Source organism: Ambystoma mexicanum, chromosome 1q, assembly GCF_040938575.1.
Source record: "Ambystoma mexicanum isolate Mex_15411 chromosome 1q, UKY_AmexF1_1, whole genome shotgun sequence".
NCBI classification, from domain to species: domain Eukaryota; kingdom Metazoa; phylum Chordata; class Amphibia; order Caudata; family Ambystomatidae; genus Ambystoma; species Ambystoma mexicanum.
Window position 1 is genome coordinate 1,109,407,372 of NC_090922.1, and position 23,341 is coordinate 1,109,430,712.

General features: G+C 46.9%; 1 protein-coding gene across 4 annotated transcripts in view; it reads left to right on the forward strand.

The window, feature by feature from the left end:
* CCDC18 (coiled-coil domain containing 18) overlaps positions 1–23,341 on the forward strand; it is a 2,185,916-nt gene that overhangs the window by 1,100,589 nt on the left and 1,061,986 nt on the right. For all 4 annotated transcript variants that reach the window (XM_069641832.1, XM_069641829.1, XM_069641831.1 and 1 more), the window contains exon 17: positions 7,693–7,809. In XM_069641832.1, coding sequence (XP_069497933.1) covers positions 7,693–7,809 — 117 coding nt within the window. The remainder of the gene's footprint in view (positions 1–7,692; positions 7,810–23,341) is intronic.

Sequence of the window (23,341 nt, forward strand, 5' to 3'; positions counted from 1 at the left end):
GTTGTTCCAAACATAGTACTTATAATGTACTGATTATGAGGGTCTAGAAAGTACATGAATATGTGAGATTGTATGCAATGAAACATTGTAATATATCCTGCATAACATATTATACTACGTTTTTTCACAGAGAATGAAGCAAAGATTTCGAATGGATTGTGTCCTCCAACGTATTCCACATCTTTGACATGTAATGTCCACAGCTGTGTTACTTTGGAAATTTTTTGGCAGAGGGCGTCCTGCGTCGATGGCGTCGGGTCGATGTCCCTCGAAGGACTCCGTCGAGGGTGACATCACCGGATTTTATGAATAGGGTGCACGGCGCCCGTAGCCCCAGTTCTGTTTTCTTCCGCAACCGCGTTTGCTTCGGAGACTCAGCGCGCCTCGTGTATTCCTCGTGAATATGTCGTCTTCTTCGACCCCTCTGACTCTGTGTTCTGGCTTTAAGACTTGCCAGGACTGCAAGTCTAAGATGCCGATTACGGACCTGCATTGCTTTTGTTTGTGGTGTCTGGGTGAGAGTCCTGACACTGACGACTGTTCCAAATGCCGGTCACTGACTGCTGAGGCCTTGCGGGAGCATAAGGGGAAGTTACAGGTAGGTAGGGGTTCTAAACCCAGTAAGTCTTGTAAGGTTGCTAAGGGGATGTTCACCAACGATTCGAGGGGCGACTCTACTCGTCGGAAGGAGTCCCGGGGATCTTGGTCCCAGAGTGGTTCCCGCCATTCCTCCTCATCTAGGCATTCTCCGAAGCGCAGTCACTGGTCGCCTTTCCCGTCCTCCTCGGAGGATGGTGCCGCGAGGAAAGTGGCTTTTCCCACTAAGCCCTTGACTCCAGAGGAATGGGCAGCCTTCAGGGAGCAGATGCTGGCGATTCTCCAATCCCAGGGCACAGATCCGTCAGTGCCGTCAGAAGAAGCCGGCATGGAACGGTCTTGGTCCGTGGCTCGTGCGCCTTCGGGTCCTCTGCGCAATTCTCATTGGGAACCTTCAAGGTCCCATTCGGACAAGGTTCAGGTTGATCGCCAGAGGCGTGCTGATTCCACATCTCGGTCTTCGTCCCAGGCGAAAGCGCAGAAATCTAGCAAGGGCCTGAGGTCGGCGTTGACTCCGTCGGCGCCATGTCCGTCGGATACGGATGTCGAAGCTTTGCCTTCACACCAGCCCTAAATGTCTTTGTCAACAACAAAGCCGTTGATGCCCTTGACGCCGAAGCCGTCGGTGCTCTCCACGCCTTTGGGGCCTTTTAGTTCAGGATGATTTAACTGATATTTTGGATCAAGGTCCCTCCTCTGACCCAGTGTTACCTTTTCATTTGACATTGCAGAAAAGGGTGGCAGCTCCTTGGCAGTCACCGGAATCTCTTCCGGCGGTTAACAAATCATTAACTAAACAATACCGCCCTTCTAGTAAAGACTCCAGCTACCTTTCCTCTCACCCCACTCCCGAGAGTTTGGTGGTTCAGGCAGCTACGGCCACCTCGAGGCAGGCGGCGTACCCTACATTCCCTCCTGATAGGGACGACAAACACTTTGATGGTTGGGCACGCAAGGTGTTTTCTGCAGGGGGTATGGCGCTGAAGTTGGCCAATTCCACTTGTGCTTTAGCAAGATTTTCACACACTCTGTGGAATTGTTTCTCTAGTGGCCTAGCATATTCCCAAAGGGGAAGAAAAGGATGGGTTCCTTGCTCGCGTACAAGATTGCAAGGATGCTATGTGTGAATCCCTTCAGTAGGGATTGGACACGGCTGACAGTGTTAGCCGGTCCATGGCTGTGAGCACCGTTATACGCAGGTTTGCGTGGTTGTGGAAGTCTGGTTTTGCTCTGGATGTGCAAGCCTGTCTTTTGAACATGCCCTTTGATGGCGCGCATTTGTTTGGCTGCAAGGCTGCCGAGAGCCTTGAGAGGTTGCAGAACTCAAAAGCTGCTGATAAATCTTTGAGCGCCTTCGCCTCTTCGTCCTAGGGGACAGCAGTGGAGGGGAGGTTCCTTTTGTTTCTATTCCTCCTTTGGTAGGACGAGAGTAGGCGCCAGTCAAAGGGGTCAACGTAAGAGTACCCGTGGTCTGGGAAATAGGGGTGCCAAAGCCGCTCAGGCAGCTGCCTCTTTGCCTTCAGGTGCTGCCGCAGCCGCTCCAAAACAACTGAGGCCATGTTCCACTGTTCGCTGGTTGGAGGCAGACTGTGTCAGCATCTCAAAGAATGGCGAGCTATTACTTTGGATGCTTGGGTTCTGGATACAAAAGCCCATGGCTACTGCCTTCCCTTCCTCAAGCGGCCTATTGACAATCCACTGGGGAATGTCTCTTTTAAGGTTCTGGATCTGCTCCTTGTGCAGGAGTTCTTGACCCTGCTGGAGAAAGGCACTATAGAACTGGTGCCTGTAGCGGAGTGGAACAAGGGATGGTATTCCCCATATTTTTTGATTCCAAAGAAAGACCGGGGGGGGTTGAGACCCATCTTGGACTTGCATTGGGTAAACAAACTTCTCAGGAAGGACAAGTACAAGATGGTAACTCTTTCTCAAGTCCTCCAGGCCCTTCGACTTTGGGATTGGTTGGTGTCTCTGGACCTACAGGATGCTTACTTTCATGTGCTGATTCATCCAAAGCACAGAAAGTACCTGAGGTTTGTGGCTGGCAGCTCACACTTTCAGTTCCGGGTCCTGCCATTTGTATTGACCTCTGCCCCGAGGGTCTTAACCAAGCTAATGGTGGTGGTGGCTGCATATCTCAGGCAAGGGGGGATTCACGTCTACCACTACCTGGACGACTGGCTGATCCGTGCATGTTTTCCTGAGCAAGCAATGGATCATCTCGGTCTCACCTGCCGCTCCCTCCGCAAGCTGGGCTTCTCCCTGAATTTTAAGAAGTCGCAACTGACACCTTCCCAATAGCTCCAGTACATCGGGGTTGTGTTGGACACGTCCTTGGGAAAGTGCTTGCCTCCCAAGGTGAGGGCTCATCACATTGTGCAGATGGTGGACAAATTTCAACATGCCCAGTGTCTCCCGGCTTTTGAATTCTTAAGGTTGCTCAGCCTCATGGCATCCTGCATTTTTCTGGTGCCAGAGGCCAGGCTGAGGATAAGATCCCTGCAATGGGTCCTTAAGATGCAGTGGTCACAATTCTCAGGCAAGATGTCGGATCCCATTCAGATTCCACTTTCGGTCTCACAGGATCTTCTGTGGTGGGCCAAGGAGGGGAACCTGATGAAGGGGGAGCCGTTTTATCAACCGTGGCCAGAGGTGATCGTAGTGACGCTTCCCTCACAGGATGGGGAGCTCATGCCAACGATTTGACCGCCAGCGGTCGTTGGTCTCCGTCGGAGTCCAAACTCCACATCAACCTGTTGGAGCTGCGGGCCATCAGGTTGGCCCTGAAGTCTTTTCTGCCATCTGTGCGGGGGAAGAGTGTGCTGATCATGACGGACAACACAGTGGCCATGCATTACCTCAACATAAAAGGGGGGGCAGGGTCACTCCCGTTGTGCGGAGAGGTAATGCAGCTCTGTTTCTCGGCAATCTAGCAGGGAACATCACTCTCGGCAGTACATCTGGCCAGAGAGGAGAATGCGGCGGCGGATGCTCTGAGTAGGCAGTGCACGGTCTCTCACGAGTGGGAGTTGGCTCAGGAAGTCCTTCTGGAGATCTTCACCCTTTGGGGAACCCCACAAGTGGATCTCTTCACGGCCAGTGCCAACCAGAAGTGCGAGAGATTCTGCTCAAGGGAATGTCCTCAGAGAGGAGCTTTAGGAGACTTTGTTGTGGATTGGTCATTCCCACTTCTGTACGCGTTTCCTCCGATCCCCGTCATTCCTCAAGTGTTAAGGAGATTGCGGAGGTTCGGATCCCACATGATCCTCATTTCTCCGGATTGGGCCAGGAGAGCGTGGTACCCAGACTTTCTAGAGATGTCCATCTGCCCTGCATGCCGTCTTCCCTACCGAGAGGATCTTCTCTTGCAGGCACTTTCATTTAAGCCACCCTTTACTATGTTCCACAAGGATAGGGTTGTACTGAGGGTACGTCCATCCTTTCTACCTAAGGTAATGTCTGAGTTTCATCTGAGCCAGAAAGTGGTACTTCCTGCTTTCCATCTTTCTCTTCATCCTGATAAGGAAGCGGAGCGACTCCTTAGGTTGGACCGTAGGACAGCTCTGAGCTTTTATATTTCTAGGATGTCCAGGTTCAGAGTGGACGATCAACTCTTTGAGGGGTATGCTGGACACCGATTGGGCCAGGCTGTTACCAAACAGACATTGTCCAGGTGGATTATCCTCACCATTACTGAATGTTACAGATTTGCGGACAAGGACCCTCCTGAAGGGTTGCGAGCTCATTCCACTAGGGCCGTGGCTACTTCCACAGCCCTGCAGCGGGGAGTTCCTATTAGGAATATTTGTGACGCAGCGACATGGGCTTCTATCCACATTTTTGTCAAACATTACTCCCTTTGGTTAAGCAGTTATTTATTCAGCCATCTGATTGGGTATTATAAATTCTTTCCCTCCTCCATTTTCTGGTACTGCTTTGGGAGCCTGTCAAAGATGTGGAATACGTTGAAGGACACAATCCATTCGAAGAACAAGTTACCAACATATTTGACATCGCCCTCCCAGCCTGCCCCTCTGGAGAATTTCCTATGCTTTTGCAGCTTACGTTCCCTCAACGGCTATGTGCAGTCAAGCAGGCATTGTGTACGAGCATGTCACACGTTATGGAGGAAAAAATATAAACTGAGGCTACGGGCGCCGTGCGTCCTATTTATAACATCCGGTAACGTCGCCCTCGGTGGAGACCTTTGAGTGACATCGACCCGACGCAGTCAACGCAGGACGCCCTCTGCCGAAAAATGTCCCAAGTAACACAGCTGTGGACATTACATGTCAAAGATGTGGAATATGTTGGTTGAACATCCAGTCGAAAGAACATTACCAGTTGGTAAGTAGCTTGTTCTTCTCCTTGATTTCCATGTACCACAAACTCAACCTATACCCTCAATGGTACAGCAATCACACTTCAGTTGTATTATGTCACCCTGTTACAAATACTATATACTGCCCCTATACTATCTATAATTACTATACACATTATTCTAATGGCTGTATGCAGTGGCCAGATTCAATTTCTATACACATATTGTTATAATGGTTGTGGCCAGTGGCCAGATTCTTGGGTGCATGGCTGTATTATGCTGTGGTGGTTGTGTCCAGGGGTCAGATTTTTGGGGGCATGGCCTGGCTACAACCACCACACCATAATGAATCTATACATAACGGGGACATACAATACATATTGGAATAACACAACTCGCCCTGAACCTCCCCTTCCCAATTCAAATGACATCTGTAGACATCGAAATGGACCGCCAACCCTATTTTCGACCTATGAAAACATCCCCATATCATCTAAATTCCACTCCGCTACCCTGACCAAGCCCTCTTTCATTCACCGAATAACCCCAAATGTGTTTCTCAAGCTGTCCGCCAATGACTGTGTCTGCAGACTATTGCACTGTCCATGGGCTACCGCGCCACCCGTACACTCTTTTTCCAGCTATACAAAGAGCCCCATACCATCTTTTTTCCACCCCCCCACTTTTCCCAGCCCCTCTTTGCAACACCAAATGTGTTTTCCAGACTTTTTCACCACTGATCGGTCCGCGGTCAGTTGCGCTGTCCGCAGATCCAACATGACGGGCGTTTCGGAAAATATGACGCACCTCGCGTTTTTTATTGACCAATCGATTGACTCGCCCGATGTCCGTGGACCTCACGTCGCCCTCTGAACCAATCGCAGGCCCGCTCGCGGACCTAACAGGGAAGTGAGTCCGGGGACCGAATCTGGTTATCACACTTTTTTTAACCTACTTTTGGGCCGTTTAAAAAAAAAAAGCGACTGGACGGATTTACACCAAATTTACAAAGGCACGCTTTCGGGACCAAACCGCCACTCCTGCTGCAAATTTGGTGTAAATCTATCCAGAGGTTTGGGCTGTAGACTTGAGTTACATTATTTTCCCATTACGTCTATGGAAAAAACAGACATTTTGGAACTCCCTATAACTTTGCTCACCTTTGACGAAACCTTACCAGACTTCGCAGAATCAATCTGACTGAGCCATATACTTAAGTTTGGTAAGGATTCGTCCATGGGGGTGAAGTTATAATCCGCCCAAAAAGTGCTCTGCTATGGGTTGAGCAACTTAACCATAATTACAGGGCCGCTACCGCAGGCCCTGATATATATTGTGCAAATGGTGATGCACCCACCAACACCTTTAAATGAAGCTCAAAGACTTGTATCCATATCTCAAGTTAATGAAAGTGGCATGTGGGGCTAGGAGAGCTTACACATGTGGCTGTGAGCAGCTATCATTAGCATTGCATATGTACTTCCAAATAATCAGATCTCCACATGGTTAACATTGCTCCACTCAAAACCTTGATTCAGTCCATAGTTATATAGATAGATACAATGTAAGAGTAGAGAAACCGCGCTTAGAAACCTCTGGGTGTTTAAGCGCGTTATAAATACGTAACTAAGACAAAAAAAAACAACACAATTACACAACTAAGAAAAACAAACGATTCCTGTAACAGCGCCTCGATGCCTGTGGGCTGTGTGAGCGCTTTATAAATGTTAAATAAATAAGAATATGCCATTTCAGCTAATCCTACGTGCCTCAGTGCCACCCAGTAGTCATACATATAAGTTCACCTCCAGTTCAGAGCCAATGAACAAGGCACTGTGGGTGTGCATATTAGCTTTTTACTCCAGAAAATTGTATCTTACGGGGTAGCTCTCATTTACACATAGCTTGATCAAACAGGCTTATTCTCCTCACATTCCACGTACAGCGGGTTGTTTCTTGTATTTTTTAAACCCAGCATAACGTTGATGGTGTTTGATGAACATGCCCTAATTCTCCAATCACAAGTGTGTCAGACATTACCACACTGAAGATCCCTAATTGGTGTGAATGTGTGGTTGTCTGCATCCTTGAGGGCACTCTTGGTTTGAGAGCACTTTGCGTGAAATAGAGCTGCCCTATAAGACAGACCTTTTTTTGTATCCTAAATGCATGCTTTACAGCTCATTTGCATACCCACAATGCATTGCTCATTGGCTCTGAACTAGAGGCGAATTTCTAGGGGTGACTACTGGGTGGGGCTGTGACAATGTATATATACCCTGGTAGCTGAAATGGCCTGTTCTGATTTTCGATAGAAAGTTTTATTATCCTTGCATAAAGGCACAACACCTCTTTCACTGTTGCCCCGATTAAGCATTACAACAATATTCCTTTCCGTTTCAACCAGTGTCGGTGTAGTAATAAATGCCAACAATGTAACAATATGAGGGGCATCAGGCATCTGAAGTTTTTCTTCAAAGTTACTATAACTTTGATTGTACTCCTTGAGGGGTAACTCAGCAACGGTCGTTCTCGCAGAGCTTCCACCTTCAACTTCTGACTTGGCCTCTGCTCATGGCCTTCGAAAAAGCATATGCTCAGATAGCATTTGTACATCACTGAGACATTGCAGTTTGGCTTCACTGACATTTTAATATGATTTATTACCTACAGGATGGCATAGTCAGCATTCCTGGCAAGAGACAGACTTTGTTTTTATTCATTCATTCAATGCAAATTAAACTGGTCCATTTATCTTTGGGTTTTTCCAACAGGTCAAACATCTAGATTCAGCGCTGGCAATATGCAAGGAGGAACTGGAGTTGTATTTCAATCAGCTAGAAGAAAACAAGGATAACTTTGAAAAGCAGATCACAAAGAAGTCTGAAGAGGTAATAAACCATTTGTACAAATCCAGATCAGTTATATTCTGAATGTTAACAATAATTAGACATTCATAGCATACTGTTTATTTCTAATCTAGCTGTCAGTGTTTTAGCACTCTTAATGCAAACGAGATGAAAAGCCCAAGGATCCTAATGCGGCAGCCTTCTGCCATACTGCGGTCACACCTGAGACATGCTGTGCTGTCACCAGTGTGTGCACACTGAGATTCTTCCAGGCTTTATTACCGGGCCAATGCCCAGTGGGGGGCCTTTATGCCAGTGGACTATAGTAGCTCCTTGCTCCACGGGGGTGTAGCGCTGACCCGAGTTTGCCTCAGGGTCCATGTGGCCGGTACTGGGCTCATCCTGAGGATTCTGCAGAACTCTGATCTGTAGGTGCTGCTTTTTTTCCACATGCTTCTCCCATACTATGCCATTTTACCAGACACAAAATGATAGTCATACAAAAGACTCTGGGGTTGCCAGCTCAGAGGGAGCTATGAGTTAGGGTGAGTCCTCTCCTTGGAATTGGCAGCAGAATCAAAGACCCACTTAGAGGAAAGTTGAGGGCAGATACCCAACAGGCTGTCTGCCACAGTACACAAAAATGTTTTCATGCCTAGCATAGCGTGATCTTAGAGCCACAACCCTGGAGCACAGTGTATTCACAGTCATCATCCTCACTACACTACTTGGACTATTTCTCACCCCAATCAGGCAGTCTGCGTGGGTTCCAACCACTACGACTTGGGTGCTCACTTCAGCATCTACTTCTATGTAGGTGGAAAACAAGTGGGCATGTGAGGATAGGTTTTTGAGAGATTATAGGCCTTGGTCTCTGCCTGTTTCAACACTGGGTCCCTCCAATGCCACCATCATTCCCCTAAATTCTGAGTCCAAGGGCCCCATTCCACTTGTGGTCCTTCCTCTGGCTGAGCAGGCACCTCCAGCTCCATTCATGCCTCCTCCAGACTGGTTGTTTCTACTCCAGGGTCTCACTGGGATGACTCTATGCAGGGCTTTCTGCTGAAGGATATAAGCACAGATGCGGAGGATAATGTACGCTTTTCCCTCAGCTCACTCATTTCATAACTGCATGATTGGCCTTGTGACTATTCTAGGTATCCCTGCTTCTGCTTAGGGACAACTATAAAGCAAGGTTTAAAAAGAAGTGCTATTATTGTTGATTTTGGAGGACACAGTGGCTGGTTCTCACAGGCCCAATGACCACCCTAATTGGGCATTTTCTTCTGGCAGTGAATTGACCATTGCTTGGACCTGGAAGTCTGCTGATGGCCCAGTAGCTCAGATGTGGTGGGTCAAGGTGTGGGACATTTTGGTTGCTGATAAAATTACGGCATTATGTGAAGGACAATATGCAAATTATGTCTCTGTCTGGATACACTTTCATTGATTTAACAGAGAACTATACTGGGATTGTTGCCAGCCCCCTCCCCCATTATTGTGCCACTTTTCCTCCTTATGACACTCTCATGCCCCCAAAACGGTTGCTTGTCTGACACTGTATATGGGGTGGATGGTAGGGGACGGGCTCTATCTTGCAATGTATCTCATTTGCTCAATATGGTTCCTTATTGCCTGAATTGCCTGCTGTGAACTTGCCTTACATCCTTACTGCTTGTCTTTGTACTCACAATATGTGAAACTTAAAGTTTTTTGATGAGAAAAAAGTGCTAGTATTGCAATCCTCTGGAAGGTCGGGTTTCCCTTGCAGAAGGCTGGATTAGCTGAAGCCGCTAAAATATATCAAAAGCTGCACTGTGCTCAGGCAACAAATAAAAAGATTGAGGCTAGTTACTGACAGTCCTCGATGGACACTCTGTGCTTGTTCACTCATCCACGAGTCTAGTCTGTGGTAGCAGCGGCATCCATGTTTGCCAATGTTTCTTGACCTTCCTTCTCCCGTTCCCTTGGCACTCCAGAGTATGTTTGATACAAGGTCTGGGCCAATTCTGCACTGCATTTCAGGCATGCAGATGCGGGTGTGTTACTCGTTGTGCCAAATTAGTGGTTTTGGAGGGAGGTGACTGATTTTCAAAAGGACCTTCATGTTGTGTTCAAATAGTCTTTCAGTGGGAAAGCAACTGTCTCAAGATTTACTGGAGTCGTCACTGCACCCATATAGTCATGGCTGGCCATGGCACATTTACCTCAGAAGTACATACAGGTATTAGGGGTTTCCTGTTTGACAATATGTATCCATTTCACTCAACTGATGAAGCACTAAAAGGCTATTTCCCGAACACAAAATCTCTGGATGTCTTAATAAAGATTGGGAATAAGCCCTTTCTCCAGGGCCAGATTACTGGCTAGCAGCAACACCGAGCATGTTAACTGGATAGGTCTCCAAGTGTGCATCACAACAAGCAAAGGCATCCAACAGCTAAAGTTGTGTACTCTGCCCTCACCACCCCCCAAACGGACTCCATCACCAAGATGCAATGATTGTGGTATTGTGCTCCACCGCTCACCCTGCATCTTTGGACTTGGCACCACCTATTCCCAGGCCCTTGGATACGTTCTGTGGTTGTGGTCTCCTACCTGTTCCCGAACTTGGACCGGGCTACTATTCCTGCATCTTCTCTGTTCCTAAGAAGAACCGGGCGGGCATGCAGATGTAGCGCTGAACCTCTCCCTTTTCAATCTTCACTGCACTAGAAAGATTCAAGATGCTTACGCCAGCGCAGATTGAGGAATATGTGTGCAGGATTTGCTTTGATCAGTGGACTTGAAGAATGCCTGTCGGGAATATTCAGATACACAGAGACAGCAGAACAAGAAAATAAACTGCAAATGGCCATAATCAGTTTAGTAAAAGGTTAACTGGAAATTAAAGTAAATGCCAACCTAGAGATTAATTTAACTATGAAAACAAAAGGAGCAGGGAAGATGATGCAAACGTGGAGAAAAATGGAAAAGGAATCAAGTGGCCAAAAATACCCATATGATTGTGTCAGCCAAAGAAACAATGTCATCTTGCATTCAGCATTCATTGTTCTGTCAAGAATGTGTTAATGCTTGATGCTTCGTCTACTCAGAACTAAGTAATTTTTGCTATGTTTCCACTGTGATCTGTGACCTAATCTAATAGGGGCACCGAACGTAAAGCTGTTTCAAGTTCATCATCATCAGTCAAATGCCTCCTTCGCAACTTTGTCATGAGGAAATGAAAACTTCTAAGTGGGCCTAATTGTGCGCTTGCATAGCAGCTTAATGCTGTAATCGCGCCATGGACTTAAAGCAGCCACAAGTCTTAAAACACAAATGGGTCTAATACAGATCTACAAAACATGGTCTTTGTAATGACATACTAACCTAAGTGCTGACTAAGTAAAAAGCGTCATGAACGGATAGCTACATAATGGTAAACGGAAGGGGAAAATGATCAAGAAAATAAAGCAGTACAAAAAGAGAGGAAACTGACTCCGAGGCACTGGACCTTACACCTATGGCTAGAACACGCCAGTGTGCACAGCCACAACCTTAAATACCAGCCAATCTACAGATAAAACACATACCCAGTATTACAGACGTGCACATAAAACAAACAACCCAGGCAGTGGGCCTCACCCTTACGGATACAAAAAGCCAGTGCACACAATCACTCGTGCAGCTTTGTGCTGCCTATGTAATATACCTGTAACTACCTATTGTGACTCGTTCAGCCTTGTGCTGCCTATGCAATTTACCTGTAAGTACCTTTCATAAGCACTTTCTGTAACTAGCGCCTACATGCCTGAGGGCTGTGTGCGCTGAAATAAATGCAAAAATAACATTAACATAAAACCTTTAAATCAACCCACCTGCAATCCAACACACACAGACACCAGTTTCTCTTGGGTCTCGACCTATCCTACCATTCTACCATCGCTAGCCCACCCCGCCCTCTTTCTTGCAGAGCCACGTGACCGCCTATGCAGTAGTAACGGTGCGCGGTATAAGTCAACATAATCTAACAGACGGAATGGATCATCTCAGTAGAGATATTAAGCCGGTCTCTGACACAATGAAAACAAGTCAAAGAAAATCAATCTCTAAATGTTCCCCTGTTATATAAACGCAGCAGTAGTTGAATAGAAATAAGATTGCAAGAACTATGCCCCAGGTCAGATCTGATAACTAGGAGGCCTAGCCAGAACTAAGAGTATGCCTGAAGCAATCAGACATGATGTATCACTAGCGCTGTTGAAGCTTACAAAGCCCTGAACTGATGAGCATTTGGAGGCTGGGTGAAATCTAGGCCGAGATATCTTCTGCTTACCCAAACTTATATATAGAGGTACTTCAGTCAAATCATGAGGACTCTGCCTCTCTTCTCAACCTTGCACACTCACGGGTCATAAAATCTACACCATGGGAACCAAAGTGGGAATCGGGGCGGCAACTCCTACCCATGGATATATCTAAATGACATCCCTGCTGGACAATTTGTACATGTACAATAATGCAGATGTTGCATGTCAGGAAATCCACTTGTTTTGAGATGTTGTCCTGGGCAAGAAAATGCAAGGGGCTGTGTGAGACTAAAACTGCTGGTGCTGCAGTTGACCGATGGTGTGATGAAATCTTTAAGCCTGCATATTGAATAATAGTGCCACCTAATGATTGGTCCTGTTGGGTAAACTGAAAGATTTAGAGAAAGTCTGTGTCATGCCATTTGTCTGGAAGTCCAGAGGTAAAGGACAAAGCATTCTGCTGGAAAGTAGAGGTTCACTGAAAGAACAAGGAAGTTGTGTGAGGGTTGCTCTGCCTATGGAGAGCGCTGAAATTGTGGCGAATAAGTGGCCTAGTGCCCTTAATGCCCAAGGCAAAAAGGGCCCATACAAAATGCCATTCTAATTATGTTCAAAGGTGACGGAATTAAAATGATTTTCTCATAATGCTTAACCTCCTGTAGCTAAAAGGCAAGACAACTGGATTAACAAGACTATTTCATGGGTCATTTGTCCTGTTACCAGATGCACCATTCCTCTACTTCATTTGAATATGTGTGGTCATAGAATTGAATGGAGATTAAGCTATTTACCAAAGTACCACACAACACAGTGAAGTGCAACCAAGATGTCCCCTTCTGTCCTTCTTGGGGCCACTTATGCGATGAGCAATTACATACTTAATGGTCGAAGTGGGGTTCATTGCAGTGAGCTCTAACATTAGATCTGATCAGTTACTATCAAATGACTGAAGCTCAGTAGCTAGTTCAGGGACAGTGGGCACTGTAGATCCACCAAAAACAGCAGCATCCGTTTTCATGCTTAGAAAAGTCTCTGACGTAGATGTTGATTGTGTGGGGGAGGCTTTTGATGTATGTGATGAGGACAAGGCCATTTTCTGCTCCTTTAGTGAACTGAGGCTTTCTCTGGAACGTGTGGGTAACATTTGGATGCGCACAAGGTTATACTACTTGTCAGGGGAGTTGCTAGGTCTGGAAAAGACCCGGGGCTACGCTGATGTCGGAACTGTTGGGACTGTGGGCTAGCTAGTTGTTTGGCTGTAGCTCCTGAGATTCTATCCGGGGCTACAACCAAAAGATCAGGGTCTATAGCCCCCTTAGCCCCCCCCTAGCAACTCCCCTGCTACTTGTGCACTCTTATCTTGATGGATCCAGCAGAGTCGTAGGTGGTTTATTGTGTTTGTAAATGGGTAGATTTTAAATGTGCTATGTCAGGGATAGCTTGTCCCTTTTCTCCATCCATCTGCAAGGACTCACAAACACATCTGTAATATATGAGAACACACTTTCAGCTTCCTAGGAAGATACGATGGAACACATCATGGGGACCCAGAAAGAGCAGCATAAGCTGTGCTCCTGGGTCCACCATACTTTCAGTAGTAGTTTGTGACGTCATTCATTCATGAAAAGCCATGCATGATAATGCCATTGCGCAACCATGAATCTGCAGTGACCTCATGCATGTGGCGTTTATTTTATTTCTTATTTTTTTTACAAACTTTATTTTTGTTTTCTTCTCAATAGCTCCAGTAGTGAACATACATATGATAAACGGTATACATCACATTCATCCTCTATCATCCCTTCGGTTCTCATCGCAGTCTTATAACAGTTTGTGAATTAACAGGTATAACGGTTTCAACTCCCGTTCCCCCAGCCCCCTTCGGCCAATTTAAACTAGTTGCTGTCGGTTGAACAGGTACACTAGAATTAGACGCATTTGAGTTCAATGCAGGAAAGTCCGCCCTCTCAGGGCCTGCTTATTCACACAATGGAGACCCTACGAGCATCCATACGTTCAGGTATTTCGTGTAAGAGCCATATGCCAGCGCCAATACCTTGTCCATTGCCATTACTCCCCATTGACTCACCCACCAGGACCACCACGTGGCCACCACCGGTCCCTGTTTGGTTTTCCACTAATGCGCTAGGTTAATTCTGGCCGCAATCAACATATGAGTAATAAGAGTAGCTCTATTCCCTGTGTTCGCGTAGCATCCCACCACTGTGTCAAAGGGTAATTGAACCCCCACCACTCCTTTGATATGACTCAAGATTTCCTTCCAGTACGTCTCTGCCACTGGGCATGCCCACCACCAATGTTCCCTCTAATTATTTTTCTCTATGTGCGGAACTGGTTTGCTGTTGTGCGCCATTATTTTCCATGTGCGCAACTGACTAATGAGGTAAGCCACTTTGTGAGCATGCGTATTTAGTGAACTACCGTCGCAGTAGAGAGTTTGGAAAGAAATGTCCTCTTCCCAGCCACTGCAATTCTTGACATATCTTACACTTTTTCCAAACACATAGGCTAAAATAGAATGTCATATGTGATTAAACAGAAAACTCATCAACCAGTCCAAGACTTCAACATCTGCCACAGTACCTTGCAAACGTTTTATGCCACTGGAAAATCACTCACGTGCATTACAAAACACAAATATCTCTTGCCAAAAAACGGATGTGGCTGTCAAGAAATTCAGACAGAATACAACATGTGCTGATGGATTAGTGGCAATTAAAAGCAATGTGTCAAAAACATGCTGATAGGAGTTCAAGTGCCACTTTAATGAAGTAATTGAAGAACCAGGAGAACATGCGTCTAATAATTTGTGTAAGGATGATAATTGAATCAAAATAACTGCACCTCAGAATATGATGATTAAATATTCCTGTGCCTCTGCTTACTATCCACATTATGTTGTCCTTTGGGAAGTGATAAAACCGTCCTTATAGCTAAGAGACATATACACCATCAGTTTTTACTCCCTAAAAATGAAAATGTGCCCAACAAAAAACGAGAAACAATGAACATTTTGTTTCTTCAACCCACAAAGCTCTGCTGATACTTTTCCCGAATTAGAGACCAGCAGCAGAGCAGTGGCATAGGAAGGAATCTAATAATATGAATGCCTGATCTCAACAGGAATTTTAAGAGGAAGAACATCTTTTAATAAGCAGAAAGTATCCCTAGTGGCAACGCATATTACTTTTTTACTCCCCGAAAAATCATTTGACTACATGTAGGGAGCAAAATCCGATTAGAGCCTTGCTTGTAACCCTGACATAGAAAGTGGAATGACAGGGAACATAACATAGTCTATAGTTTTGGTCACCATTCCACACCAGAGCCTAGACAAATTAAACAAGAGCGTTATTGAGGTTTATTGTGGATCTCTGTGTAATAAAATCACATATATACGCCTTTTAAGTTAATGGCATAAAATCTCAAGAGATATAACATTACAAGGGTGGCGCTCCCGTAATGAAGGGTGCCGGTACGGGACCGGCACCCTTCATTACGGGAGCGCCGATTAGGAGGTTCCCTTTGCGGGAACCTGTGAGGATGCCTGGTAAAACCAGGCGTCCTTTCCGGGTCCCGCGAGGAGAAGAGGGAGGTAATAACGGGCCAGTTGTAATGTGTCCGTTATTACCTCTCTCCCCATTCCCATTGAGCCCTATGGGGGCTCAAATGGGAATGGGGAATGGTTCTTGCAAGGCGGTATTACCGGGTCCTCCTATGTCAGAATGGCCCGGTAAGTCCTCATTGCAGGAACCCGGTAAGGGAGCCCGGGTTGGAGGCAGCCATGGTGCTAAAAGCACCATGGCTGCCTCCAAACTCGTAATGAAGCCCATTAAGTCCCTTCTTCTGTAACTATGGATCCCTCTTCTGTAATACTTTGAGTTAAATAAGATGCAGGGAGATGCTAGAGACGATACAGAGCACATGGTTATATTGAAAAGGCCTCATCAGCTGAGCATAGAAAGAAAACGAAGGTGCTGTTGTCTAGACGGGTACTAGAATTTCCTATTCTTTAGCAAACAAGCAACACATTTCCTTCAGTATACTGCCGAAACGTCTGACTTGGTTTTTGAAATTTGCTGCTTTGTTCATCACCCACAAGGAGTGATGACCTGTGCTCTTCCACCCATACCCTTCCCTGGCCCCTCTGCTCGCCTCCAATACTAGTTGATAGAGCACTGTAAAAAGTGAGGGATTGTAGCAGTAAACACTCACTGGGATATTTGCAGACCCAGTTTAGTTTAGTTTATTTGTACCGCACACCGAACCCTGAGGTAACTGGGCGCTAGAACTGGAGCGAGTGTTACAGGCATATAGGAGAATTTACAACACCACAATAACAATAAATGCAGGTCGACCGATGGTTACAGACAGGTCGGAGGTTGAAACAGTACATGTAAGAAAGTTAGTCTAGTATAACAGAGATACATACAGAGAGATTGAGCAGGCACAACATTATTGACGGCGTGTTAGCAGACCCTTAGTGCTTCTTATCGAAGAGCCAGCTCTTCACTTTGGCTTTAAAGGTCCAAAACGAATCCATTCCGAGGCTGAGGGGGAGGACCCACAATACTTTGCAAGCAAGGCACATTTAATATTCAACATATTATGTGCATTTTAAGAATGTCATGACTCTGCATGTACGCCATTCTTTTGCAGTGCATACAGGATTGTTTGCAACATACCCTACCCTCATATCATTGTGTAGGATTATACAGTTCTCAGTGAAACTGTTTTACATAGCAGCAAGTTACCATATAATGTGTGACGGTCTATGCCCAAAGGAAGGCATTCTCCTGTCTGAATATCCGGTGCCCTGATACTATGGACGAGTAATCCCAGGCATAGTCCATACCCATTATCCCGTGTAGGCAAAGTAAATGATATTGCAATGTTGCTCTCCACCTATAGTGTAATGTTAGTAGTGCTAAAGTTGGAGATACTGAGCACCACATTTGTCTTCTCAAAATCCTTACAGGGAAAATTAATATTTTAGTTTTATAATGCGTTAACCGGCAAGGGGGCCGCTTCAAAGAACTTGCACGATGTATGTACTAAGAAGAGGAAGTATGGGATAAGGTTACACATCCAGGTAGCCTGCTTACTTAGCCAGTATCCAATATTTTACCTGGTAGTTTGATTTTATTGTGTGGGTGACGCTTTTGGTAAGGCACAATGAGTAACAGAAATTCTGGCACGTGAAAATTATTCATATTACAACAAACATAAAACAAGTGGATGTACGTACACATCTGCTAACCTTTCGCAGAGCCAAGAGAGGAGGAGTCCAGGTTGTCTGGTACTATCCTAATCTGTTCTGGGGCGGAAGTTAGGAGTCATAATATCAAAGTTTGGTAGAATCAAGCTTAGTAGTCATGGGTGGGGAGGGAACATTATTTGGTTAATGTGTGCAGGTTAGATTCTTCTGTTCTTGGAGCCAGTTTTTCATATTATTTCTTTACCTCTTATATGTGTATTTTGCTGTTAGGGATTTTAGGTGTTTACGGTCACCCTTGCATAGCAGTGTAATGCAAATTAGCAAAATATCAAGACTAGTTGCTTATTTTATGAGAAAGCTAATTTCAATTAATTGCTGTGGCTTGTGACTCATTAAATATTTTTGAAGAGGTGAGAATTGTCTATGTGCGCTGCTAAAAATCTTCTGAGCGGCACCCAGAAGGAAGCTGGGCAAGCGCACATGCGCACAGCTTAGAGGGAACACTGCCCACCACATATGAATCGGATCCCCAACTTTCCCACAGCCCCACCAACACGTTGAGGGATAGCTAGGATTGATAGAGTGCATTCGTTGTGGCATCATGTACCACCTTAAACAGATTTTATATGCTTACTCTTTGATGGAAACACATTTGGAACTTTTTTTGGCCCAGCGCCATATTTGGCTCCATGTTTCCCCGAGTATTGATTTCCCCACATCTACCTCCCATTTCTGCATGTACGGTAAGGTTTCCTCAGGGTCCGCACCACACAACAATCGATAAAGTCTTGACACTCCTTTCTCTGACGCCCCTTCTTTCACAGTGAGTTCCAGTCATCTTGGGTCCCAAGATACACCCTCCCTTTCATTGGTGTTCGTGATCCAATGTCTAACTTGAGTGTATGGGAAGCGCTCGCTTTCGGGAATTTGGAGTTTCTCTCTACACTCTTGGAATCTCACGGGTGTCCCTTCAGTGTAAAAGTCCCCTAGCCTAGAGTTGGCCCTCCTTTCACCCCAGCCCCCCCCCCCCCCAATGTGTCCAGAAATTTGGTTGCATGCCTGATGTGAAATCTGGGTTATGGGCAACCGGTGTGAGTGGGCCCCCTCCTATTTTTATCCCTTTCCCTTGTAGCGTTTTGTCCCGGTACCATAGCGTGGCTTTCGTCGTTTCCAGTAATACTCCTCCGCCTCCCCTGTGCTGTGCCGCTAAAAATCCCAGACACTCTAGTGGGATCGTAGTTGCTTCTCTTTCCAGGGTCGCCCATCGGTTTTGGTTGTCCCGGGGGGCCCATTGCAGCATTGGTGCCACTTGTGCTGCCCCAAAGTATCTGCCGAATTCGGGTATCCCAAGCCCCCCAAGTGCTTGTGGCCGGAACAGGACTTTCCTGGTAACCCTGGGCTTTTTCCCTTTCCAAATGAAAGTCATAATTTCTTTTGTAGATTCTTAATTGCCGGGGCTGGGATTCGTATTGGGAGAGCTCCCACCACGTAGAGGAACCTGGTGGGGAGGGACATCTTCACCGCTGCAATGCGCACAAACCAAGAAAGCTCTTGCATATCCCATCTTTTAAGCTCCTCTATCAGAGTCTCCAACAATTCTGGAATATTTACCCAATAGAGCCTCCCATGTTTAAATTCTAGGTGTATTCCCAGGTACTTAATGGACGGTTGTTCCCATTTGAATGGGAAGCACCTCCCCCATTCCAATGTTTGCCCTGGGTCTTCAGTGACGCTAAGTGCCTTGGATTTGGGGTACTTAATATGGAATCTGGAGACTTTGGCAAATCTATCTAATAGTTTTATAGCCTCGGGGGGGGGGGGGGGGGGGGGAGAGAGAGCAGTGTCCATCAGGAAGAGCAAGACTTCATCCGCGTAGAGGGCTAGCTATCTCCTGCCTCCGCCCTTTGGATTTCTTGTTAGTCTTGCGCCATCTGTGCCAGGGGCTCCAAAGCTCCAGGCCACACCGCCCCTATCCAATGGCAGTCCTCCCCCCAAGCCCAGCCTTTGGCAGCCATCTTCAGATTTTTACCATACGCTTCAGTGTTGAGTCCTCGAGTTGCTCTCCGAGCTATTGTTGGGGAGAATTCTCATTTATGGCTAATTTCCCTTACCTAGTGAGTCCCTCAGCAGCTTTGCTGGATTTCTGGGGTTTATTTTTTCCACCTAGTAAGAGTGCGAGCCTTTTTTCCCACTCTTACAGTGTATTTTTTGTGTATGTTGTACTTTTTGCGCTCATGGGCTATGTAGTGTCATGGCCTAGGCATCATCTTTTTACTTGTGTGTCACACAGCACCTTTAGTGCAGTGACACAGGGATGTCTTTTAGACTTCGCTTGTGAACTCCATTTCTGGGGATGACTACTGTCCCCCAGAAACATGTAAAGTCACCATTGGCTTTACTAGTCTTTTTAAAATACAGATCCAGTACAAGCCATTTTACAGTGGAGTACTGGAGGGGAATATCTTTCCCCTGTCCTTCTGTAACTCAAGGGGCACTTTGGGTCCCCCTTCCCGACTCGACATGGCTGGTGGCAGTGGTAACTATCATTTTTACACAGATTCCGGTGTTAGTGTTCTGGCTGTGGTGACAGACGTGAACATAAAAACCGCTACCCCATATTGTTTTTATCGTGGGTCCTAGCATGGTTTTTCGCCATTTCGTGTTGGAAAGGTCTTTCTTGTTGTTTGCTTTTCGCGCCAAACCAGTTTTGGTTTCCTTGTTCGCCGTCCTTTGGCGGGCTTGTGCAAAGAAGCTCTCCTTTGGCGTCTGGGTGTCTAGGTGGCCGAATGTGAGGGAGGGGTTTAGTAACCACCTGCACATGGTCTCCTTGGAGACCCACGTCACACTTTGTGTCGATTGGCTGAGGTGGTTGTCCGGGTTGGACAACCCCCTTGCTGTGTGATTGACAGCCAGGCTGTGTGAATGGGGGATTTTGGCATAAAAGGCAGGATTCTTGGCCTGGAAGTCAGAGTCGCCACTGGAACTACAAGAACCCAAAGAGAAGTGGAGAAGAAGACAGCTGCTGCAACTCCTGGATCCCGGTGAAGCCCTGCTGCAGTCCTGAGCTATCTACCCTTCAACGACAGAGAAGATCTAGTCCGGAGTCTTTTTCCCTTGAGCCTGGTGGGATCAACCAGCTCACCTTCTACAGACAGAGACTCCTCTTCTTGGTCGAAATCGCTGCACTGAGCTGTAGGGGTCCGGATAGCCATCAGAAGAGCCCTCTCCTGTTTTTAAGGAGTGCACCTTTTATTCATAGTTGCCTTGCTGCTGCTGGCTTCATCCCTAGGTAGTGCAGATATCTCGAGATGTCCTCCTCCTTGTCCCCACGACTGAAGCTTCAGGAACCGTGAGTCTGCAGGAACTACCAGGAACAACTGCCGTAGCACCAGCTTTCTTCATCCGAATAAGGTACTGTATCCGTTTGGTCGTTCTCTCCGTCTGACCTTGAGGAATCGGGGTGAACCCTTTTCCTTTCCGAAGGCTTATCCTTTCTTCCTTCCGTCTTATAACTTTTGCTTCCCTTTGACAATATCCAGTACACCTGGCAACTTTAATCTTGAACTATTCTAACCGTGTGATCCTTGACAACAGAGCCCCTGCTCCATTTGACACTGGCGCAGGCCTATTGACTTTTAGCTGCCTCTTAGAAAACGTCCTCTGATTCTATTACCTTGACAAAAGTATTGCCTATGATTTTTATCCACTATTCCCTTGTTTTAATTCTATGTGCTAAGTGTGTTTGACTTCGGTTTTATTTCTTCTCGCAGGTACGCTTTATTTTCGTAAGATCGAACTGTCATTACTGTCAAAAAGTGATTGCGTATTAACCCACGGTAATGTCTTTGTTTCGAAACACTGGTCTGTCAAATCCTAATGTACTTTCCTTGAATTGACCTGAGCAAGAGGAATTGGTTGTGTGTAGTATATTTAGAGTGTGGTTCTATTTAATAGAAGTGAAGTTTTGTGAACAGATGGTTTAAAAATAAATGTACTTATATTTTTTAACCAGAAACCTTGAGTCAGTGTTTGCTTGAGTCACAGTAATTGTAGTCCTCTGTGTAATCCCTATTACCGCTCATTTGCTCTTGAGATAAGTCTGGCTGCTCAGCCATCGCTACCACTTTACTGTGTAGTACAGGCTTGTACCAAAGGTGAAATTGTACTATCACTTGTAGTCTTAATTGTATGTAGTGTTCCCTAAGGGTACTGCATATGATTCTGCCTAACAGCTATTTGAGAAGAAGGCAGCACAGCCCAAGCCGGCTCAACCCAGCACAGGCAAAGACCTTGTTGGCGACTCCGTCAACGGCTACTACCACCACGGCAGCTATGGGCATTGATTCAATGAGGGTGGCACCCACGGCACAGTAAGTGTCCCTGCCCCCACGGTGCGACACCACCGCAAGAGACTTTGGGAAAGTCTGCAGTCACGCCAGAAAGATACCGGGCCAGGTTCCAGATCAAGACCCTCAGGGAGGAAAAAGGGGGTTGGGTGGGGAGTCCCCGAAACAAACCTCCCAGCTCTTCGCCCAAGCCATGGAGGTCTCGTCCACGGACGACGAATATTAGGAGTCCATGCATACGGTCCACAAGGACAGTGACGAGGAGGGCGATGACAGTGCAGGGCCTAGTTTTCCTGTTTTGCCTTCTCAGCAGAGGGACATTTCTTTGGATATTCTATCAACTCTCCAGACCTTGGTGTCAGAGATCCAGATGAGAATGCTTCCGGCACCAGTACCTGTGGTCCTCCGTGCCCCCGGTCAGCCTCTGCCAAAGAAGAGGAAGGGTCATCTGATACCCCCATATCAATCTCCTCAACAAGTTGGGATCCAACTCCCCCAGCAGACCCAGACACGTGTACGAGAACAGATAAGACCATGGCGATGACGAAGACATCGTCACAGTGGACGGTGAGCCGCCACATTTGGATGCCCCACATAGGGTTTCCCCACTCGACGAGATGGGTTTGTTCCACCCTATGATCACCAGGGCCTACGAGCTCTTCCAGCTGGTGCCCGAGGAAACCAAGAAGGAGGGCTTCTTGTATCAAAGGCGAGAGGCCAAGGGGAAAACTATTATGGCAGGGTTTTTCTGGACGTTATTTGGGAAGAAGGCTTGGCCCTCATAAAGAGCAATTGCTCCGCTCGAGCCAAGCAGAATAGGCTGGAAAAGAAGTATAGGGTGCCGGGCTTTGCATCCAAATGCCTGAGGTTGCAGCCATCGCCGGGCTCGGTGGTGTTGTCGGCCGCGAGGAAACAGTTGGCTAACCCGTTCTCGTCGTCTTTGGTCCCTCTGGACAGCGAGGGGAAAAGGATGGATGCCATGGGGGAAGAAGGTGATTTACACTGCAGCGTCCACAATCAAGGCAGCCAACACACTGGCGATCCTAGCCAGGTACGACAGGGTTGTTGTGGTACAAACTAGGACCAATCCTGGAGTTCCTCCCCTACGATAAGAAGATGGAGGCCCTTCCCCTCTTCCAGGAAGAAGTGGCGTCGGTCCACGCCATCATGGTGGCACTGGACGTCACCTACACAGGGTTCCGGCAAATGGGGAGTGGTGTCGGCCTTCATCGGCAGGGATGGACGAAGGCCACTTCAGTCAGGAGGTCCAAGAGAAGGTGCTGGGCATGCCCTTCAACGGGGAAATTCTGTTTGGGAAGGCCGTCGATGATTCCCCCAGGCCATCAAAGCAGATACAGAGATGGCCCGCTCCCTCGGCACTCTCCAGCAGCACTGCTCATCTTTTCACTCCTTTTGGTGGATCTAGAGTGCCCTCCAGCAGTCTTCAGAAGGGTTCTCCACGTCTTACAGACAGCCTTCCCGGTCCTCAATGCAAGAAGCCTACAGTGGCCGCTACCAGGCCTACAGTACCAGAGGACAGCGTCGCCAGCAGGGCAGGGTGCCGGCAGCCAAGCAAGCCTAAACTGGCCAAGACTAATGCACCCGGTGGGAGGCCGGCTGACAAGATTAGTCAGAGAGTGGAGAAAGATCACCACCTACAGATGGGTTCTGGATGCTCTCGCCCAGGGGCACACCTT